At 33.9% G+C, this 21669-nt stretch overlaps 2 protein-coding genes across 6 annotated transcripts in view; one reads left to right on the top strand and one right to left on the bottom strand.

The window, feature by feature from the left end:
- The window catches only part of LOC105194581 (midasin), a 96287-nt gene that overhangs the window by 37046 nt on the left and 37572 nt on the right, over positions 1 to 21669 (bottom strand). The window lies entirely within an intron of this gene.
- LOC105194560 overlaps positions 1 to 21669 on the top strand; it is a 48237-nt gene that overhangs the window by 598 nt on the left and 25970 nt on the right. The window contains exon 2 of one of the 5 annotated variants that reach the window (XM_039457425.1): positions 19461 to 20460. The exons of 2 other annotated variants lie outside the window; for them this stretch is intronic. In XM_039457425.1, coding sequence (XP_039313359.1) covers positions 20451 to 20460 — 10 coding nt within the window. In that variant the 5' untranslated portion in view covers positions 19461 to 20450. The remainder of the gene's footprint in view (positions 1 to 19460; positions 20461 to 21669) is intronic. 2 more of the 5 variants (XM_039457422.1, XM_026135636.2) reach the window with 2 other exon arrangements.

Here is a 21669-nt window from a genome sequence, read left to right as displayed (position 1 = left end):
AACACCAATCAAAACGATTAGAGATCAAGTGAAAGGGTTAAATTTGATAAAGGGGAAGATTGCAGATGCGAATTATGTCTGTTTTTTGGCACAAAATTTAACTCGAAAATCTTCGTAAAGGAAGGGTTAAAGATCGATTTTCAACACATGTTCCCGATTGATTGGATGCCCTTAATCCTAACCGACGCATTCCCTGCTATGGTTCACTCGAGGGTCCAGTTGATCGTGAGTTGATTAATCCATTGAGGGTGGAGAAATTAACGCGGCGAGTGCTTTAGTTCAGCTGTATAGTACCGATACTATAGTGAGTTCGCTGATCTGCGATTCTCTCTTATCGTCACGAAGGCGAAAAGAATTATTTAGTTGATTGTTTTCCCTCTTTTTCAAGTCCCTGGAGATTTCAATGAGACAGTCGGCTATGAAGTAGCCACATTGAGCCACATTAACAAATAAACTGCTTATAAGGAATATTGCAAGAAATGTCAAAAAATGTTTTGTGAAAACAATAAAAATATATGCTTTACATATATATAAAGCATATATTTTATTTTATATATAAATATATTTGTCATAAATAAATTTTTATTTATATGATAAAAATTGTTTAATAGTTTAGTAAAAATTTGAAGCGGCTTAAACAGAATTACATAAGTGTAATCGAATGTATCAAAAAATACAGACTTTTTTTCATAAAATTTTATATAATTATAACATAATAATATAATCCATTTAAAATATTGTAATAGCACTTTTTAATTTGTAACTTTTATGATAAAGTAATTTATTAAAAGCGCTTATTAGTCAAAATTAAATAAATAATAGAAAAGTTATTTGTTTAATATTAAAAACGAGGAAAAAGTAGTAATTTGTTGCAACTGCATTAATTTTTGGTTCAACTAATAAACGTAGTTCAAGATTCGGACAACGAGAGTGGGTTAACGCCCTAGAATTGCAGTAGGATCCTTGTGGTATTTCGGGATAGAGACTGGTTGAAGCGGATGTTCCTAGAAATTTTAATCCGTAATACGCGTTCAGGAATATGGCACACAGTAAATGCTGGTGTCGAATTTGAAAGAGCTCTGTAGGCTTAAAACTTTGACTTTTCTCATCATTGTTAATTTGATATATGAAAGTTATATCTAATATAAGAAGAATTATTCTCAAAAAATTTTTTCACGATTTTAGCAGTAGGATAATAATAGTGTTAATTCTTGTCGAATTCTAAATTAGTCTTTCTCTCAGCTGTACTCTCTTATAATACGTGATACTAAAATGTCATGTTAAATTCCATGAAAACTGCGACACTAGACGTAAAAAAAAATTAGAATGATAAAGCTTTGACACCTTCGTCCCTTTCATTCTCGTAAAAGCTCAGCGTTACTGTTCAGGTGGAATCGAGTTTCAAAGAGCAAGAACGATAAACATAAAGACTCGTGTTCACTTTACGAGGTCTATTGATACGAAATAGGATTCTTCAATAAATACAGGTTCCGCAGCTTCAAGGCAACAGTGAGATTGAGTCCTATTCGATCACTGACTATTAAGTATAATCACATAGACTACAATCATTCCGATTGATAAATCATGCGCCGATTTATATACGCACGTAATTGATACTTAAACACATTACTTTTAAATGTAACTTCCCGAGAAACGTTATTATAACGTTTATTTAGTAATTAACACATTAATATGTTAATAGTGCATATATTTGACATCAATAATTAAATATTTAATAATAAATACATTAATCGCACATAGAAAATACTTCTAGACAAAGGTATTTAGGTTAATTAAAACAGTTAATGACAAAAAAAAATTATAATATAATAAAAATGACGTCTAAAAATTTAAACAAATAAAGAAATTAAATGAGCAAATAAAAGTAATTGCTATAAATACGCCAAAAAACATTTTTAAGAAATAAGATTCTTTAATCAATAATCACACACATGACGTTTCAATTCAGGTTTTTGACATAATTAATACTCCGAACAATGTGTCAAGTTAATCTGTTCGATTAATTCTGTACGCGTTCTATGAAAGTCAGTCTCAAAAGTCTCAATAATAAAAAGGATGTCCATACAGTTCCACGGATAGAATAAAAAACTGTATGTATTCAGAATTAAAGTTTAATTCAGAATAATGATTCATAATGAAAAAATTCTAATTTTTAAAAACGCAGCAAATAAACAATTTACCGTGGAATAGCTAAAGTTATTTAATATATGATAGTCATAAGAATACGCAGTCCAACATTAAAATGTAGCATAAATTCAAGTTACAGAATGAAAGAAATAAAACACTAAACAATAAATAATTAATTAATATTATGATAAGTGAAAGCAAAACGCAGTAAAAAATGTAAAATTAAAATTACAAAGCCACAAATAAATGTTAAACCGAAAGGTCTTGTATGTGATTAAGGGATCTTATTCATTAAAAAACTGTTTTGTGCATTTATTATAAAATGCAGACTCTCATCCACCCATTTAATTTTCTCATTTTTTTGAGTTAAAAATAATTTCAAGTCAATTTAACAATTGTGATATCTTGCTTAAAATACTAATTTTAATTTCTAGCAAGGCATTTAATGTAAAATAAAGAGTAAAAAGTAAATAATGGTATTTCTGTGTATTTGTAATTTTAAAAAATCAGCGTGCGCGTAACAGTTTTCATTTTCGAGTAAGAAAGATCTTTAACGTTTCATATATTTGTGAATTTTTCTCCACGGCAAACCTTAGAGCGGTCAAACAACAGCGAACGAACCGCCGCTGTATAGGGCAAGCAATTTTGTCAAGGAGGCTTCCTTCGTTGATCTTGGGTCGTGACTCTCGTCGTTCTATTTGTTGAGCCGGTGGAGAGTTTATCTTTCCGGATCGCGGATCCGGCTTTATTTAATTATTCCTTTCGGTACATTCGCCGAAATCGCAGTCGGGTCTCCCAATGCGCTTAAACACGTAAGACTGATTTAGATTCGGAGTTACAGTCACTCGCGAGATTTGTCGTAGACAAAATCGATCGAGAGAAATATCCATAAATATCCATAAATATCAGCTGTTCATAAATTTAAAGTGACTAAAGTAACGCTAATACCCGTCCAAATGAAATATCGTCCCGGCATTCGAAACGAATGCGAGCTACGGCCGCAAACTCGTTACTTTTTCGCGCCGAATTCGTAACATTTGTCGATTCGATTTTATTCCGCGTAAAATTAGCGAATCCAATTAAACGTGGTGTCTAACGAGGCAAACTTAATTTAACTCGTTTTTCCGCGCTGCACGCGACGCATCTCTTTATTATGTCAGTCACGTCGTCGTTTTGGAAATTATGCGTCAATAGGGCCACGCTTTTTCGTTAGGTGAGATTAACTTCGACATAAATTCGTCCTCGCTTTTCGTAGGGAGAGAAGGAGCGGGAGAGAGAGAGGAGGGGGGGAGGGAAAGCACGTACGTTCGATATCGAATTTGCCTTCGTCTTTCCTTCCACTCTTGCGAATACAAGAGATGATAAATCAATTCTCAATGTAATTTAATCTTAAGTAATTGAATTGGATTTCAAAGAGTAGGCATATAAGTTTCCGCCCGGAGGCAAGTTTGCCTTCCCCTTCGAGTCGGTTAAAAGTGATGAATAACCATATATATTACTAGAAGAATGTTACAACGAGAATCACGTTTTGTCAGACTAAAGGACTATTTAATTCCATTCAAAAATTAATTAAGCCTGATTCTTATCTACGCAATTAAGCGTACAATATGCCTCAACTTAATATAGTTCCTCTCTAAATTATATAATTAAAATTCAATTAATTTAATGTCATCCCTTCTGGAGCATAAGACCCTTTTCCATCGAAATTCTCACTTCTTCGAGTCCGGAGAGTGATAGAAAATCCCGTAAATTCCCTTATAGGTAGGGGAGTAACGTGAATAATAGAGTTACGTTTTATCAGAGCGAGGACTAATTTCCGAACAAATTTGCCCTCTCGCACCCGAGTGCCTCGCTGAGGGAAAGGCGGGTGGATAAGTTTCTATCGGTAACCGTGTTCGTCTTTTCTCGTTCACGTCGGCGAAAACAAGGAACAATCCCGCCGTTGCTTCTAACTTCCAACCGAAACAGTTCGGTTCGGCGCTGATGAGTTCGAGCGTGGAAACTTCGGCGGCAGTGGAACGTGTCCAGCGAACACGGCCCCGGACGCGTTTCTGATGCGATCCAGGGAAGTTTTCCTTCGGACCGGCGTCGATTGTGCGCTCGAACCAACGGGGAATAAAAGGAGATTCAGGTCTGATCAGACTCAATTATAGTGCTTGTCCGAATTAACGCTTGTCGGAGCGCGAGGGATACACTTAAAGCATTCAAACGCGCTATCGCAGACAATACGCACAGCGTTACGGCAAGCCTCTCAAATTTATCTAGTTTCACCCGGAAAATAAAATTGCTAGAAAATGCATTTAAAAGTGTATGTTACATCTAATAGTATTATCAAAAATATAAAAATTTTATAGATCTATTTATTACGTTTAAGTAAAATTTAAGCACAATTCTCTCATTGATTCAAAATTTTGTTAATTTTATTTATTTGCTGTTGATTCTTATGTAAAATCGCGTTTTGTACTTATTTGCAAATTTAATGAGGAAGTAGCATTATAAATTAAACCAAATTTTTTACGAAAAATTTTAACAAAACTCTAAGAAATATTTGTGCAAAAAAGTTCATTTGGATTTAAAAGTTATTTATCTAAAACCGCAACAAAATTATTTACGTTTTATAAGCCAAATTGTTCTTTGCAACTGGTTTCAGGATCAAAATTTTTTATCGTTAATTAGAAAAAAAAGAAACCTAAAAAATCTAGTTTTTAATTTTGTTAATTTTTAAGCTGGTATTATATACAAAATATCCTTAATATAAATAATGTCGATATATTGTTTTTCTTGCCTTATCAAAAGTGTAAAGATATACTCAGTGTTTGAGAATGATAATAACTCTGATAACTTTAATTATGTAGTATATTGTGACGCCCGTGGAATCAGACCGACCAGAGGATTGAGAACTATGAATAGCAATCGTTCATTCATTAATCGCGTCGCAAATATTTATTTGACAGTGACCGATAAACGAAAAGCCATGTAACAATAAAATTAACATAAAATTGATGTAATTAACACGCCGGATATCGGTGGCGAAAATATTAGCATGTCAAGAGAACTAAATCGGGTTAGTAATGGCGACAATAATTAAAACAATTATTCTATATGCTGGACAAATGAAGGCAGGTCAAAATAATTCCAAGCTATGCTTGCTCCACTTACCTAAATATTAACACTAAAATCCGTACACGAGTCTGTACACTTTACGTCACTTATGCCGTTACAAAGGCCTTTCGGAAACGTTGAATATAATATCAAACAATGGGCCTGCGGGAATGAACGTTGCATGTAACAGACAAAATTGTGCAGAAGCGTGTTTGACATTGTATTTTGACATTGTACTTCAATATAATAAACCGCATATAATACATCGCCGTTATGTGCACATGCCATTCATGCGTCATTAAACTGCTGTTTCATATAAGAATTCATATTGTATTTCCGATTCATTCTATCGATACTAAAACGTATATCCATTCAATCGTGAGATACAAACCGTAAAATCTTGAACATTAATCGAATTTTTTTCGTTTGAATTGATATTTCAGTTATAGATAGCTATCTCATTTTTATTTGTGAGGGAAATAAAAACTTTGCTCTTCTCTCCTCGGTAATATCCTCAGGCTTGAATATTCCGTTCACATTTTTCGAATAATAATTTTACTGGAATATTGCTTTTTAAGCAGCTCGTCGTGGTAAACGCGAAATGGATTGTAAACATTATGATTTTAGATACTACTTCCGCGGTATTGATTTTTTTCAGTGTACTTATCAAATTTTATCCTCTTCTTCTTTATTTCGAAAGAAACTAAACTATAACTCCCTATTCATCCCTTTGTAATAAAATTTTCTTTTACTAGTAATTTTTACCTCACAAAGATGCCTTTCAGATTTCATGCAACTTCAGCATTAATAAAATATCGATAAAATTTGTTTTGAACTTTTTTTCCTGAACTTTTTCCGTTAGCCAGATCAATACGATGGAGACTTCACTCTCTTTAATTAGTTTGTTTTTAATTGCATCTCATAAATTTTTTCCACTCTCATTTATTTATAAATCGTTGCCAAATTTCTGTAAGCAAAAACATTTCTCACTTTGTCAGAGAATTAAATGCAACGTTGATTTCCTGGAACACTTCATAGAATTCGAGAAGTCGTTTAATTTCTTTTTCTCTTCTTTTTAGTTGCAGCACTCTTGTATATCCATGCTAGAAAATTAAACTTTTCAAGGCTTCTCTCATGCGGGAGAATCACGGCGCGAACATGAGGGGCTTTAAGAAGAGCATAAAATGCGATAATATAAGACTTTAAACTTAGCGCATGTTCTTTTACAACATAAGCCAAGACACAGATAATATGCACAAAAAAATGGCGCTTACTTTAATCTTAAGTTAATGACTACTTAACTAAAAATTAAGGCTCGACAAATTAAATTTCGAAAATAGAAGCGAAGTCTTGTTTCTTCGCTAATCTTAAGTAAACTCTACTCATCGTCAGATTATTTATCTTCAGATAAAGGAAAAGAACGAGAAAAAATAGGGTAAAGAAAAAGCAATCGGACGCAATTAATTATCCAATATCCCTTGATTTTCCCTTCGTATTTGTGTTTGTTAAGGTAACAAAACGAACATATTAAGTATTCGATTGAGCTAAAAAAAGATGTATTAAGTATTCACTGTCAATGTTCGTAAAATAATTAAATCTTTCAAGAATATCAAGGCAGAGAAAAAAAGTATATTGGAGGAAATAATTTAGTCACCCTTCTTCTCCAGACGACTTTCATCAATATTTCCTTTCGGACGCTGTTTCCTTTTTTAAATTTCTCCATTTCGACTTCGGGTGTAATTACACGAATACAGGTTAAAAATACGTTTGAGATTGTATGTAATTCCTTTATAATATGCAGTTATATTCTCGTAACAAAATGAACTACACTCAGTAGCAATTAACAACTGCTGCCTGCAGCATGAACAAAGTATATCGTTTTTTCTTTGTCCGCTTGCGTCATAAATTATCCGATGGACAGGTGGTTTCCATGGAACCAATTTACTTCTCTCGCGCAAAGCGAAATCTGTAATGCTTACTGGTAATTTATGCAACTACTAATCACTGACAATTATCTGCCTTGCGAAGATCAGGTATTTCGACATTAGCTTGCATTCGCATGCACGTCTGTTCCAAAGACCATTTTATTGCAACCGTGACTGGGGTAAATAGCACGCAAACATGTGTTAACGTATGCAGCATAGGATTAAATTAGACCAGAAATAAAGGTGAATTAGTCTATTACATTTAAAATGTCCCTGCATGGAATATGTTAATTTTCATTAGGTAACTAGTGAATTAGAGAGAGAACTTTGTATAAAAATTAGATTTCTCTCCGAGTTCGTTTTTAACATTTTATTTATATATTAAAAAAGATCTATTTGTATAAACAAAAAAAATATTCGTTAAAAAAATTCATTTTTATTTTAAATTATACGCATGCCGTACAAAAAATCAAGTTTCGATAGATATTTCGAATATGAATTTTATTAGTATCTATTGAAATAATTTTGAAACAATTTCTAATAGAAATACATGTATATAGTATGTGTCAGCGTTCAAATAATTTTATTTTGAATTAAGATCACAAATTATTTTTTCTAATATGAGTAAAAAGTCTTTTCCAACCGATCACACATTTCATATGCAAATTTAAGTGCCACTATGGGACAATAACGTCGAGGTGAGAATTATTCGTCGTAGACAGCGAATGTTAAAAAGTAAACGCGAGAATTATAGTTAGACAGTGTCATAACTTTTCGTTGTTTGGCATTGGACTATTCCTCCCTTGGGCGTCTGTGGCTTCTGAATATTGCAACATCGTCATAGTTTGTAGCGCTTTGTACACTACGATAAGGACGCGCTATTTGCAAGATGCAAAACCAATTACATCGGTTGCGAACATATCGATCCCATGCATGTTCCTGAGTGTTGAGTGCCTCTTCATATTCGTCTAAAATTATTCAACTTGAGGCTCGTTGGCCTCATTCTTCTTTTTTTAACGTTAAAATTGTTTAAATACAGAATACCCTGTCTTTCGTCAATTTTTTGTTCAGTTTAAAATTGTTCTCAGCAAAGAAAAATAAGAAATTTTTAATCAATTATACTTCGAAAATAAAGTCACTTGTCTATGTCGATTTTTAAATATATTACCTAAGAATAAAACTCTAACTTATATCTTATTTTGGCAAGCAATTTTAGTAGAGTTTAGTTATCAAGATTTTAAAGTTGGACGTGTTTCAGAAAATTAAGAGAGAAATATAATGTCATTTTAATTTTTTCGAAATCACTTTGAAAAAATGTTTGTAGTAATAAATAGCATTACGTAATAACAGCAATATTATATACAAAAATATATATCCTTATTTATTCTTGAAAGAAAAAATTAAAACTGATAGGACGGAAAAACTCATAAAAAGACGAGAAAAGTGACTCGAGCTTTTTTGAAAGCAAGCTGTTCAGATGTCAAGAAGTTTTACGAAACCGAATGAAAGCTTCCTGATCACGCCTTTTTCATCGCCATTATCACGCGAAAAAAAGTATCGCAAGAAAAGCTTCATCCGCCCAAGAATTTCCGAAATGGCCCTTCCGCTATGGAGGAAAGATAAAAAGGAACGTCTGCTCATTCTTTTGATGATCACCGTGGAATCTTCGGTGAGCGTTCGCAAGGAAAACGTAGCTGCTCCCTTTTTTGCTTATGGACTCATTTTACGTCCTACTATAATAACGTAATAGTATTTCTCAAACCATGGGTGGCGCTTCGCAGCCAGACACAGTAGAATATATCTGAATACCCATCTGTTATAATAAAGGAATTCTAAAAAAAAATGTGCGGTTCGTAAGCTTTGCATATTTTTTAATTGTTTTGTCTATATTCCTGATATAAGATAAAAAACAGTTTGTTATATTTATATATTGAAGAAATCGTTAATGTAACCAAAATAATTTTAATAATTGTTATAACATTAATATAAATTTGGTATGCTTTGATTTTGAAAATAACATCTATAAAATACATCTCAAAATTTATAAAATTCCTATAAAAAAACGTTTCGTTTATAGTAAAAATTGTAGAAGTTATTCCAAGTCAGAAAATCAGATAAGGAAGATGGAAATCGTTGTATTAAGGCTCGCGCGAGATTAAAGAAAGATACGATTGGGAGCGCAGAAAAGAGAGAGAGAGAGAGAGAGACTGATAGAAAAAGATCCGCATTTGCTCCGCTCAGATTTCGCGATACACCGCGTGAGTACGTCAAAGCCACCAGCATTACCGGCTCGATATCCCTCCTCGATACATCTTCAGCGAGGTAGTTTTGCGCTCCCGTCGACGCAGTTTTGCGCCTCGTTGCACCGCGGCGTGTAGCACCATAATCCGGTCTGCATTAGAGCCGAAGGCACCGCCCGCCGTTGCACGGAGTAAATGCGAGCTGGTGTACAAAAGCCGCGGATTTCGTTTTCCCGATACGCCCAATTGCATCGATCAGCGGGCCGGCTTTAGAGCATTCGTCACCGGGACGTGTGATTCGATATGCCGTGAGACGATCATTAGAAATTATAAAAGAGAATTACTTTAGTAGAGCAATACTTTCGTCGGTATAACTTTTCCATCCTTTTTACTATCGAGACGTTGACGTCAGAGAGAATAACAAACTAGAAGCTACAGCTTCGGAGAAGATCTCTTTTGTTGCTCTCGGAATATCACCCTCAATTTCGTTGACGATGAATATTTATATTTCATTGTGTTTACGTTTCTCTTCTTGTACAAAAGCATCTGTCCGCGTGAACATATCACGGTCGATTCGTCCGCAATTTTTATTCAGTCTTCGTCGCATTCTTTTTTTAACACGTTTCTGCCACAAAGCAATGCTATCGAAAAACGGGCCGCGTTCTCCACTGTTATCGCTATGACGTCGCCTTTCGGATTTATGTTGCACCAGCGTCAGTTTTATTCGATAGCTTCGGTTGTCTTTGCCGGCATAACGAGATAGACAGACATAAAATGCAATCTTCCACCGTCTTCTATTAAATTATTTCGCAATGAAGTATTTCGAATTTCAAAAATAAAGTATTATACTCCAAATAGTTTTAATTCAAATTATGAGTAATACCTTTTTCGGTAAAACTACCGAGGCTACGCGCAGATTGTTCTCGCGTCATGCACTTCGACGTGTGAGCAATATCTTGCGAGATCGATTCTCTCGAAACCGTCCCAAATCAATCCACGGGCGCATTGTTCGGAGTTTCAAGTGGGGATTTATTTATCGACCAATATTGCAACACGCAAACGGTTAAAAAAACACGCAACGTGCGATTTGCGTCACGCAAACGGGGCTTTCAAAATTGCATTGATGCTAGTCTTCCGATTTTGTTTCTCACGCGATGTGTAAAATAAAATGTTAGCGGTCACTGTTTCGTAAAATAAAATGTTAGCGGTCACTGTTTCAACTAAATAGTGTTTTAATCAAATAGTGATGCTCCTTTTCATGTCCCGTCGTTGAAAATGTTACGGACTACTTCGTCGTTTATCTTCTCGACCACTTTCGACAAGGCGACACGTGGGAAAGGCGTGCTGGTCATCCCATCGTTGTATTCTCATTAACTGGGTATAAGAATTCTTGTTTCTCTCCGGGTGAAAGAACAAAGAATGATCATCAGTTTTAACAATGTTTTAAACTCATGAAAATGTATTTGATACGAAATTTTCTAAACAAGTTTTCTTTCGCGATACCAACAAACAAAAATATATATATTGCGATTATTTGATGTCAATTTATGTAAAAAGTACGCAATGTAATGTGATATTCTCCTCTACATTTTTTATTTGCTATGTCAACAGATAATATAAATCTGCAAGTATAAAGTGAATTTTATTAAATGTATATTCAGCTTTATAAATACAAAAAAATATAATAATCATCAGATTTAATTAAAACAGAAATCTTTGTAAAAATAGAAGTTGTTTGATGTAATCGTTATTTATTATATATCATCAGCATTCGTATTAAGATAATACACAAATAATATTTTCTCAAAAAAGCCTTTTCTTTTTTATTCAATTACATGTTTTCAAAATAATTTGATTTGAATAAACACTCTTATATATAAAAGAGTTATATAAAATTTCTGTAAAATTGCTTTTTGCATATGCAGCAACTTAATTAAATATAATATAAAGAGATTAAAAGACAATTGTATTACCGAGATCCTATTTTTCATTAACTGATTAACTTGTAAATAAATCCAATCTGATTTTTTATCCAACAAGCTTCACTTATGATGATGCCATAGGTAAAACTCATTGAGTAAAATATCAGATTGAGTTTAATCGTAAGTTAACCAGATAATGAAAACTGAGGTATTAGTATTACATATAAAAAAGGTGTAGAAATTCTTATTAAATAATATCCTTAATGCTCAAAAATAACTTTAAAGCAAAGGTGCCAATTGGTATATCGATTGATGGGTTATTCTCGGATGCTCAAGTAAAAGCATGATGTATCTGTCTAATTCCGTGACATTATAAATTCCGGGCGGTACCGGAAGCCGCTTTTCTGTCGATGTGAAAAAGCGCTGACGCACTAGCTGATAAGCGCGCCCGAAAGCGTGCCACGAAGAAAGTTCAAGGCAAAAGAGCGCAATCCATCACGAGAATCATAACGCGACTTTCTTCTGCCCTGCCCGCAGCCGGATGCGAAACGCTCGTAAAAATGGACGGAGGGGTCCCTTTAGCGTAGTTTCGAGGGGGTGGTTAAACCGAACGACTTGCTACGTCTTCACTTCCGGGGTAAAACGAGCATGACCAGGATATTGAGTTAAGTTAAGCGAAGTTTAACTTTCCTCTGGTGCAAAGAATTCTACTCTCGTGTGGCCGAAGAATTGGAGAATCGATTCTCGAGCGAGCGCGTGAGAAGAGTAGCTGACGGGTATTAAGCAAAAGCCAAGGAAAAGGGGTGAAAAGACAGTAGCGAATTGCAACCAATGGATGGAATAAACTCGACAAACCTTTATAAGCGGTGCTTATAAACACGGCAATTAAATGTAAGTCTGAGCGATTGACGTTGACAATAACTGTAATGAAGATAAACGAATGAATTAAGATATAATTTCTCTCCACGAGCGTAAATGCGATATTTAATTAAATGCTCTTCGTAAAATTTAATCTCCGAAGAATTAATGAATTACATACCAATTACTGAGTTATATTTTAGTATACGTGTAGACAAAAATTATTAAATTATTTACCTATCATTACACGTTATTACGAAGGAATGATCTGCTCTCGAATGTAAGTTTGTATAAAATAAAATTTATAAATATTGCAAAAATGATCTTTAAAGAAATCGTCGAGTTTTGCATCAGAGATATTGAATTCTTCCATCTATTAAATAATCGAAAAGTCATTAGCGCGTATTTCCTAAATCTTATAATTAATTCTATTTAATTAGTCGATCTCGTTCCATCATTTAAAAGTCGTTAAACTTCGAGCGGAACATCTTAATACACGTAAAACTTTCTCGCCGCTGAAGTGCTTTATTTCAACCAAGTTAGCGCGTCAGAGTGTAATCTTGAGTAAAATATGCGGAGGTTGCAGAATAGAAGAAGCACCTCGTTATACATTTTGTTAATAAACCCTTACGTTAGTAGCGTGCTCATTTATGAGTTTACCCTTCCCCATTTGTGATGTACGAATTATAATTTTAGTTTCTAATTTAACGTTGAGGTGAAAGCGTTTATATGCTTTATGCAAATCTCTTCCGGAAGTCAAAAATATTTTCTTCGCATTGTCATAAATTTTTGAAAATGATAAAAGTTAATTAAATAAAACGCTATTTCTAATAACATATAATCTTACGATTATTTATAAGTATAATACACGGACTTTTTAAACGCGAGCGATAAAGTTGCGCGATAATTGCGAAGTATCCCGCGATCATTACACTGTTCCTATTCAGGCGTGACAAAAGATTCACATTCGAAATTAAGTGCGCCGTTTCACGAAACGTGGAGTACGTCACGTTTTTCATGTGCCAGCATTCCATTCCGTGCGCGAAACAACTCAGCATTTCTCTCGGCTCACGTCATAACGTGAAACTAGTAACAATATCATACGCATTGAGACTGCAGCTTACCGTGTAAAACAATTGAACAACAGCACGTTCTTACCCGTTATAAACATTCATTTGCATCAGTCACGTAGACATGAAGACAACAGGAAATATATTTTGCTTCATGTCTCACGGCAGGAAACACATTTTAAATGAACTTTGAAGATTTTTATTTCCAACTAAATTAAAGTTTGCTAGAATTATAAACTTGGTAAAGTTGTTAAAAGAAAAAGATTTGTTTATCAAAATAATCAAAGTAATCGAAAACATATGTCAGACACAAAAAGAACGACAATGATCTGCAGTTTTGCATCTTATTGAAAATTATGTTAAACAAATAACGAAATATTTTTCATTCGTGAATCAATGTCATTGGAACTTTATAATCAATCTTCTTTTACGGTTTCTCAAAAATTTTGTATATAAAAAAAATGTAAATTATATTCATGACATTTTATTTGAAAATCTTAAGCTATCTTTCACTACTAATAAAATCGATTCGAATCATTTGTCACAAATATTTTATTAAATTTTGCATTTAAATCACATTTTCTATTATTTATAAAATTAATAACTTTTTATATAAAATTATATCCATCATAAGAGTTACATTATCCAATCTATAATTTCATTCTAATAAAGAGTAAAATATAAACCCAAAATAATGTCGCTAATTTCATAAAATAACTCTTCTTGGTAAACAGCTGAGTATGTTCTGGGAATATAATGAGATATATGTGCTCTTGGATAGGGAGAAATTAGAGAAATTAATACATAGGGTCTAATGAGCTAACAAGGTTTGTTATGATGTGGCATTTATACAGTGGTAGTAGTAGGAGTAATTGCGAGAGAGAGAGAGAGAGAGAGAGAGAGAGAGAGAGAGAGAGAGAGAGAGAGAGAGAGAGGGAGGGAGAGAAGATGAAAATAAGGAAGGAAGGGATTTAAGCTCCCGAAATGTGTAGAACATCTTTTGCTGGGAACGTAACACTTTGGATTTTCAATAAAAGAATCCAATAAAAGAGGAAAGTGTTCGTGTTGCATTAAGTTACATTCAATTCTTATTTTAATAACACAGCCATTTTCAATGTTTTCACTTGAACGGATTTATCTTTCCCCTTTAATTTCATACGTACTAGATTTCGTGGCATTTCGATAATTATAACAATAATAACGATTCAAATTGCTGAATTGAAAAATGCTCTAAAATATGCACGGCCGTCGTTTATGTAATGTCGTTTCCTCATAATTATTAATGCTGTGTTAGTTTGGGATTAAACGTGTCATAAACGAAAATCATTCGATGTATCAAGCTATAGATAGGACGGCTTGATTGTGTTACGATAAAATCAATATTCTATTAGCTCGTGTGCGTCGAACTCGTGGGAAATGAGAATCATTTCGCGTTGATGGAATACGGACGAATGCGTGGGACATGGATGATGTACATGGACAAATAGTCATATAGCATGTCAGCTGTGCCATAGTTAAATGCGTAAGTACACACACGCGAGTCCTCGCCGGTACTCGAAAGCACTACAAAGAAGCGCTTGATTCGAGGAGACTCGATCCCGTCAATCTCGTAATCAGTTTCCATTATCGAGCCAGCGATCCGTTCAACATGAAAACATATGATTCAATTAAAGGCGTAATTTGGAGGTTAATTTAAATTTAATAAAAAAGATTCAGAAAGTTTGAAATGGCGTGCGACAGTCTTTTGAACAATATTTCCTGTCTAACGTAATTATCGTATGCGCATAGAACTTTGTAAAGCTCAACTTTTCTGGGTTAATCTGTCATAATCACAAGTTTCATTATCTCCTTTCATTATGGTAAGTGCAGGGAAAATTACGGATCCGCGTATGTTGGCGCAAATTAATTAGTCAGTCGCAATGAAGACCAGAAGGACTAGGCGCATAATCGATTTGCGTCATATATTTCAATAAATTCGACTATTAATTTACATCCAAGTTACATATATGCGATGCATATCTAAGTACAGACCAATGAAAATAATCGCCATTATTTATCATATAAAATGAATTGCTCGTCAATAAACAGAGATATCTGCGTCAATCTCTGTGTTGATCTGCTAGCATTGCAAAATGTTATAGCACGATATAACAATATCAAATGATATAGCAATATCGCTGATACAATAATTCGCGAATGCACATCGGCAAAGGACGGCGCTAAGCCAACTATGACGAACGAGCAACGAGAGTGAATCGATTAACGACAATAACGAGAATGAATGAATGAACGAAAACTGCACTTCTACGGTCAGATCGACAAAGGAGATATAAAATCGGCTCGTCGTCATCAAGTTATTTCTACCCCTTCCTTCTCTCGGAATTTAGCCCGATCATATCTCATAAAACTCTTCTGACGAAAAGTCGATATAACAGACAATGACCCGCTGTCACCCGGGGCATCTTGAAAGTTTCGCACACAATTTTTTTCCAAAAAAAAAGAAAAAAAAGTTACAGGATAAAAGTTAGGAAATGGAAAGATCCTGCGATGACAGTTTACGAAAACCACAGACAACTTTACTATAAAAAAAAAAGAGAGAAAAACGGGATTTTCCTGTGCTTGACTAGGCAATAATAATTTTGAGCAATATTTTATAATTATAATATTTAAATATAAATATTATAATTTCTTAAAAATAAAATGTATATTAATACGTTTTATTTTTAAGAAATTTTATATACACATATATACATAATATTTTACGCGGATCAAAATGTGCATATAATGAACTTTTAAATACGCAAAAAAGGAAGAAAAGGAAAAAGTGAAAAATATGGAAGATTTATCGCATCTCGGTTACTTGAAATTTTACGCTACATCCAGAACTCTTTTGAAAGATCACGCAAAAACATGGGCCATGTGTTAATGAAATATTCCAGCAAAGACGCGAAAACGGTGAATTTCCGCAAAAGCTTTCTAACGCGAGAAAAGCGCGCAATAAAGAAGTCAGCTTTCCGATATTTATTCACGACCGTAGAAATAGGTCGGATGGCTTCAGGACGATAAAAATTTCGAGACAACTCATCCCCCTATGTTGCGTGTACATGTGTGTCTACAGGTGATAAAACTTTCCTCTAAATATTAGAATAATATCGTAACTTACGTAAACTTCGTGCCGCGCAGGGAAAGCACCATCTGTGAAATAATGTGCTGGAGATGAGAAACGAACGTAAAACGTTTATAAACCTTGTTACTTCTGCCACGAGGCGCGGAAAATGTATAAAGTCGAGGCAGTTAATCACTTCTCTTTCGCCTTAATCCTCATACTGGTAGCATCTGCTGCCTGAGAGAGATTCATGTACATGAATAATTATCATTTCATTTTAAGTCACATTATCACGGACAATAAACTTAACCACAGAATTTGCAGAATTTAGTAGCTAGAACTATTGCGAGAATTTTAACAAAGTTATTATTTTTAATTGTTAATTTCAACAGCTTTTATTTATTTTTATTTGATAATTTAATGAAATAATCTATTAAGCAATCTATTCTAAGCTAAGTGCGACGTGGCTGTATAAGTTGAAAATTATGAATGACCACACTATCATAATTCAGGTTCTCGCACGACCATTCGATACATAATCGATACATACAACGCATGCCGCTAATTAGTCAGAATAACAAATGATTTTCGATAATATACTCGTGCGTTACAATAGAACAATTCGGTGTAATTACATCCCAAATTTAACGTACAATCCAAAAAAAGTGTGACCACAAAAAATAGCAATATTAAATATAAATACAAATATTAAACATGTAAAAATTAAAGTAAATATAAATATTAACTGCGTAAAAAATTTTTAGAATCCGTTAATTTTTAATTAACTGAAAATTAAAGTTTTATTAACTCTAAGATTTTTATTTGCCAAACTTTTCGCTCTTTTAGTATTAAAAAAAAAATCTAGTTTTTCTCCACTTAAGATACTTTAAAGATTAAAGAGTTATAATTTTATTCTGAGATATTTAAAAATGTAGTTATAAGAAATAAAAATTTAATATTCAATTCACACAGCCAAGAAAGGTATAAAAATATTTAGTCTATCCTTAGATAAAATTGGATTTCAAAGTTCATTGAAAATAATCGTATAATTATAAATAAATGCATTTTTTCTTAACTTTTATAATAGAGAGTAGATAACGATAATTTGATATGCATATTTAAAGCTGGCAAAATCAGATACAATATCGCGAAATTTCGTCCCGTTATAAGATGTCCCTCGGCGTAAAATCACCCGCAATAACATTTCCATATTCGTGACATTAGCGCAGAAACGCGGTTTCCATGAAAACATGAATTTAACTGTGTTTTACATTATTAAAACCGCTAAACATGCCAAGCCCACCCGTAATAAATTTTCGTATTTATATATACGCGATGCCATCCATAAATTCCTGCATATATATCCGATTTAATAGAAGATACAACGATTAAAATTTTGATAAGTGCTCTATTTATCACGTTTTTAAACAGTGATTAATGTGTATTAAACGTATTAAGTACACTGTAAAATAAGTTTCTCAAAATTATTTACAATAGATGTAAAGTTACTAAATAATTGTAAATTTCCACGCATTTGTAAATTTACAGTATAGAAGAGTAAGATTAATTTTGTTATTTGTAATTAAGCAGATTGTAGAAGTAAATTTACAACATGTATGGAAAGTTATAGAAACGTTTTGCAAATGTATTATTATACATTCAAATATTATCTCTATCATGTTGTAAGTAATAGAACGACTACTTACTGTGCCCGCGCATAGTGATGCTAAGCGGAACAGAGTTTTCACGCATGCACAGTCAACTCTGACCGTATTATATTTCACAGCGATATATGGAATATTGTTGTATTACGGAATGTTGCACAAATTTAGACAATTACATATAATATTTAAAATATTCTATTATATAGGTAATTTTCCGTGCAAAATAAAATATATTTATTCACTAAAAGCAAATCTACATATTTTTTTGTGAAATTAAATACTTTTTATAAAATAATTTTTAAACGTAATTTTTTTTATATTTACGGAACTATATTCGTGTAATTTGTACATCTATTATATGTAAATTTACTGAATTTTTTTACAGTGTAGTTAATAGCAATAAAGCAACAGTAACAAATATAAATAAAAGATGTAATATTCATAAATCTTTCTTTCTCTTAAAGAAACTTACGGAGAAAGATTATTCATAAGTAAAAACGCGTTCTCAGAGTCATGCGCTTACGGCAATTGCGACAAAGGGTAATATATTATTAACCACGAGATCTCGAAGATGCGCTAAGCTAACGTTATCCGCAGCTTTATTAGAATTCTCCTCAAAGAGACTCGGTAAGCCTGGAGGGATAAACTTTTAGATATTCGGGAGAGAGTGCGAGCGGTGTGCACGTGTACAATTTTCAGTTCAGATAATTCGAACCTCCCGAACATTTCAGCCCGGGAAAACGAAAGATAATTAAGAGCCCGCGGTGTTCGTCGATCTTCGATTCGGCGTTGTTAATTAAACACTCAGTTTCCATGAGCAATTGCCGCAGTCAAACGTGCGAACGTTTGCGTAAATTAAATACATTTGGCCCGTAATCACCGTTTTATAAATGTTTGCGTCTTTTGCAGTAACGAATGTTATACAACAATCGCGTACATTTTATCGTCGCGAATACCGCTTATTGTATTATTTGCAGTATTTTCTCATCGGAAATTAATGCGCCTCTTTTCGATGGTTTTGTGAGATTGTAAATTCTGTGTTATTATCTTCCACTTTCCATCTATGTTGTTATCCCCAATTTTCACCATGACATCGTAGCATTAAAGAGCACCAAATTTTCAAAGACATTCGATGTTCATATCACGCTTTGCTCTTGTCATATTTACGCCGGATAAATTTCTGGAGCATGCATGTCTGGTTGCACGTTTGGTTTAGAGCACTCTTAGCTGTCAACGACCGTCTCGTGGATGCCCGACTATGCAAACTTTTTGATTTATGTCCGCCAGAATTAATTACACGCGACAACTTGAGACAAACATCATAAATACGAATGAATGCGAGTAATAAATCACACTATTATCAACAATCCCGTTAGCACTAGCCCCCTATCCATTATTTTACTCAGCGAAAGTTACTTGTTGCAGAAATCATCACGAGGGATGTCGCGCGAACTTTAATTCTTTCGCATTTAAATTGTTATTCCCAAAGAGAGCATTGTAATAACGTTTACTAAACAGCGGGGAATAACGTGGCAAGTATAATATTTTGAGGTAATCTTATTTGTCGCTCGAAACTCATCCTATGTAAGGGCTAATCTCGAAATTGAAAAATGTCCGCGTCCGCCGCCGTCCGCGTCGGCGAGTTGATTCGATTAACAATTCGCTCAGAAATAATTTCATGCCGCGTTACACATCTTCATTAAGTCTGAAATCTAGTCCCGGAATTTCACGTGATTTTATTCCGCCGGACGCACCCGTCGTCGGAGCGACGACGATATTGCGCGCGATATGCCCTGACAGGCCGGTGAATTCTTCTCTTTCGTGACACGTCGAATTCCGTAGAACAACTTCGCAAACTATTGCCAACAGACCATTTATAAATTCAACGAGATATTTTATATATCCATATAAATGTTTCTTTTCTTTAGAAGAATTCGAATTTATATTTGTGTATGATGGAGAAAAGAAAAAAAATATTAATTATGTTTCAATTCTAAGGTACATATCCGAAACCCTAATACCAATTATTATTAGCTCTTTATCTACAGATTACGTACCCTTTGGTGTCTTTAGACGATTCGTCACGTTTTCTTCAAAAGAGCGACGCGCGTGTTAGGCAAAAAATCGCTATCGCAGTTTAACGAGACGTATATTGATGATCGGGAAATGCGATATCTGACAGAGGGACACATTCTTAAGAGCGACATAGCGAATGGAAAGGATGACGCATCCCCTCGTGCGGAGGGATGACAGATCGAAGAAGAGCGTTTTGCACGTCGCCGAGTCGCCGTCGGTGAGCCAATTAGACGCAAAAGTGCTCGGTTGAGAGTAAAAGCGGGCCCGGAGAAAGGAAATCGCTGCCGAGGGTCGGAAAAATCGTCAGGCGAGAAGAAGAAAACGGAAGAGCCGTGAGAAATGGCCGCCGGTAAGTGGAAGTGGAATGCGAACGAATTAAGCACTCACCGCAATGCACAATGCACGGATCTGACTATCGAGGGAACTGGCAACACGCGCCTTCGCGCATTAATAATGGTCCAGCGACTCGTACTTGGGAATTAAACTTCTCTTTCACTTCTCGTGTCAAAAGAGCACTTGCGCAAGCTGCGCTTTGTGACGGCATGATCGATATTCATAATTCCAGCACAAGCGCTTCGTTTCTCGCGCCACGTGATTAAACGCTCTGCTTGACTCTTCTTACAGCCGCAGGCTTGTTAGTCCACATTTATCGTAGTGTGCTACTTTCTAATTGCCTCGCAGCACTGAAATGCACCGACTGGTCTGATCCCACCTGATACGTTTGCTTTAGATTATGATGCTATAGTGCATTAGTATCTGCTTGACTCTTTTTCTAGAGATTAATATAACTTTATATTAAACCTTAATTACAACTAAAGAAAATATAATTTTATGTATATAAAAATGTATATAAAATATAATTTTATGATTTCAGTAGTATTTGAAGATTCCAAGTTCAGGATAACGATTGCGATAACGATAACATTTTGGTACATTTAAAATATTGCAACCAAATTAATTTTTTCAAATAATTAATTCTAGTTAACTCAAGTAATTTTTTATATGTATAAATGAATGTTTTTATACGATTTTATAAGCATTATGATAATTTTATGATAATTTTCGAGAAAAATCCTCGAAAAGTTTTAATTAATATGCATCAAATTTTTTCCGTATCTTATTCAGCAAAAGCTTTTAAAACTTTTACAAACATCGATCATATTATACGCATATTTTACGTATAATTCAGCTATATATTATGTAAATGTGCGTCACGTATAATTCATTATTATACATTTTTTTCAAAAGAGTTATTGATGTATTTGTTGGCAAATATTAATATCAATCGGATATGTAAGCCAGAATCTACCGGATTTTTCCAACATGAAAGAGATGTGTGTTAACGATATCACGATGCAAACAAAATTATGCATAACACTGATATTCAAATAATTCCACAAAGAGAATATTGAAATCTCTAATTAAAAATACATGTATATCGATAAATAATATCTCATATATAAAAATATATATTTCTGCTACCTCATGTCTTCAAATATCATTTAACAACATATTCCTCAAACAAGAAACATCCAGTAATAAATTGTTAATTGGCAAT

The sequence above is a fragment of the Solenopsis invicta genome, chromosome 2 (genome assembly GCF_016802725.1).
Source record: "Solenopsis invicta isolate M01_SB chromosome 2, UNIL_Sinv_3.0, whole genome shotgun sequence".
Lineage (NCBI taxonomy): Eukaryota > Metazoa > Arthropoda > Insecta > Hymenoptera > Formicidae > Solenopsis > Solenopsis invicta.
The sequence above is the reverse complement of the archived record's forward strand: the minus strand, read 5'-3'. Positions and strand labels throughout refer to the sequence as shown.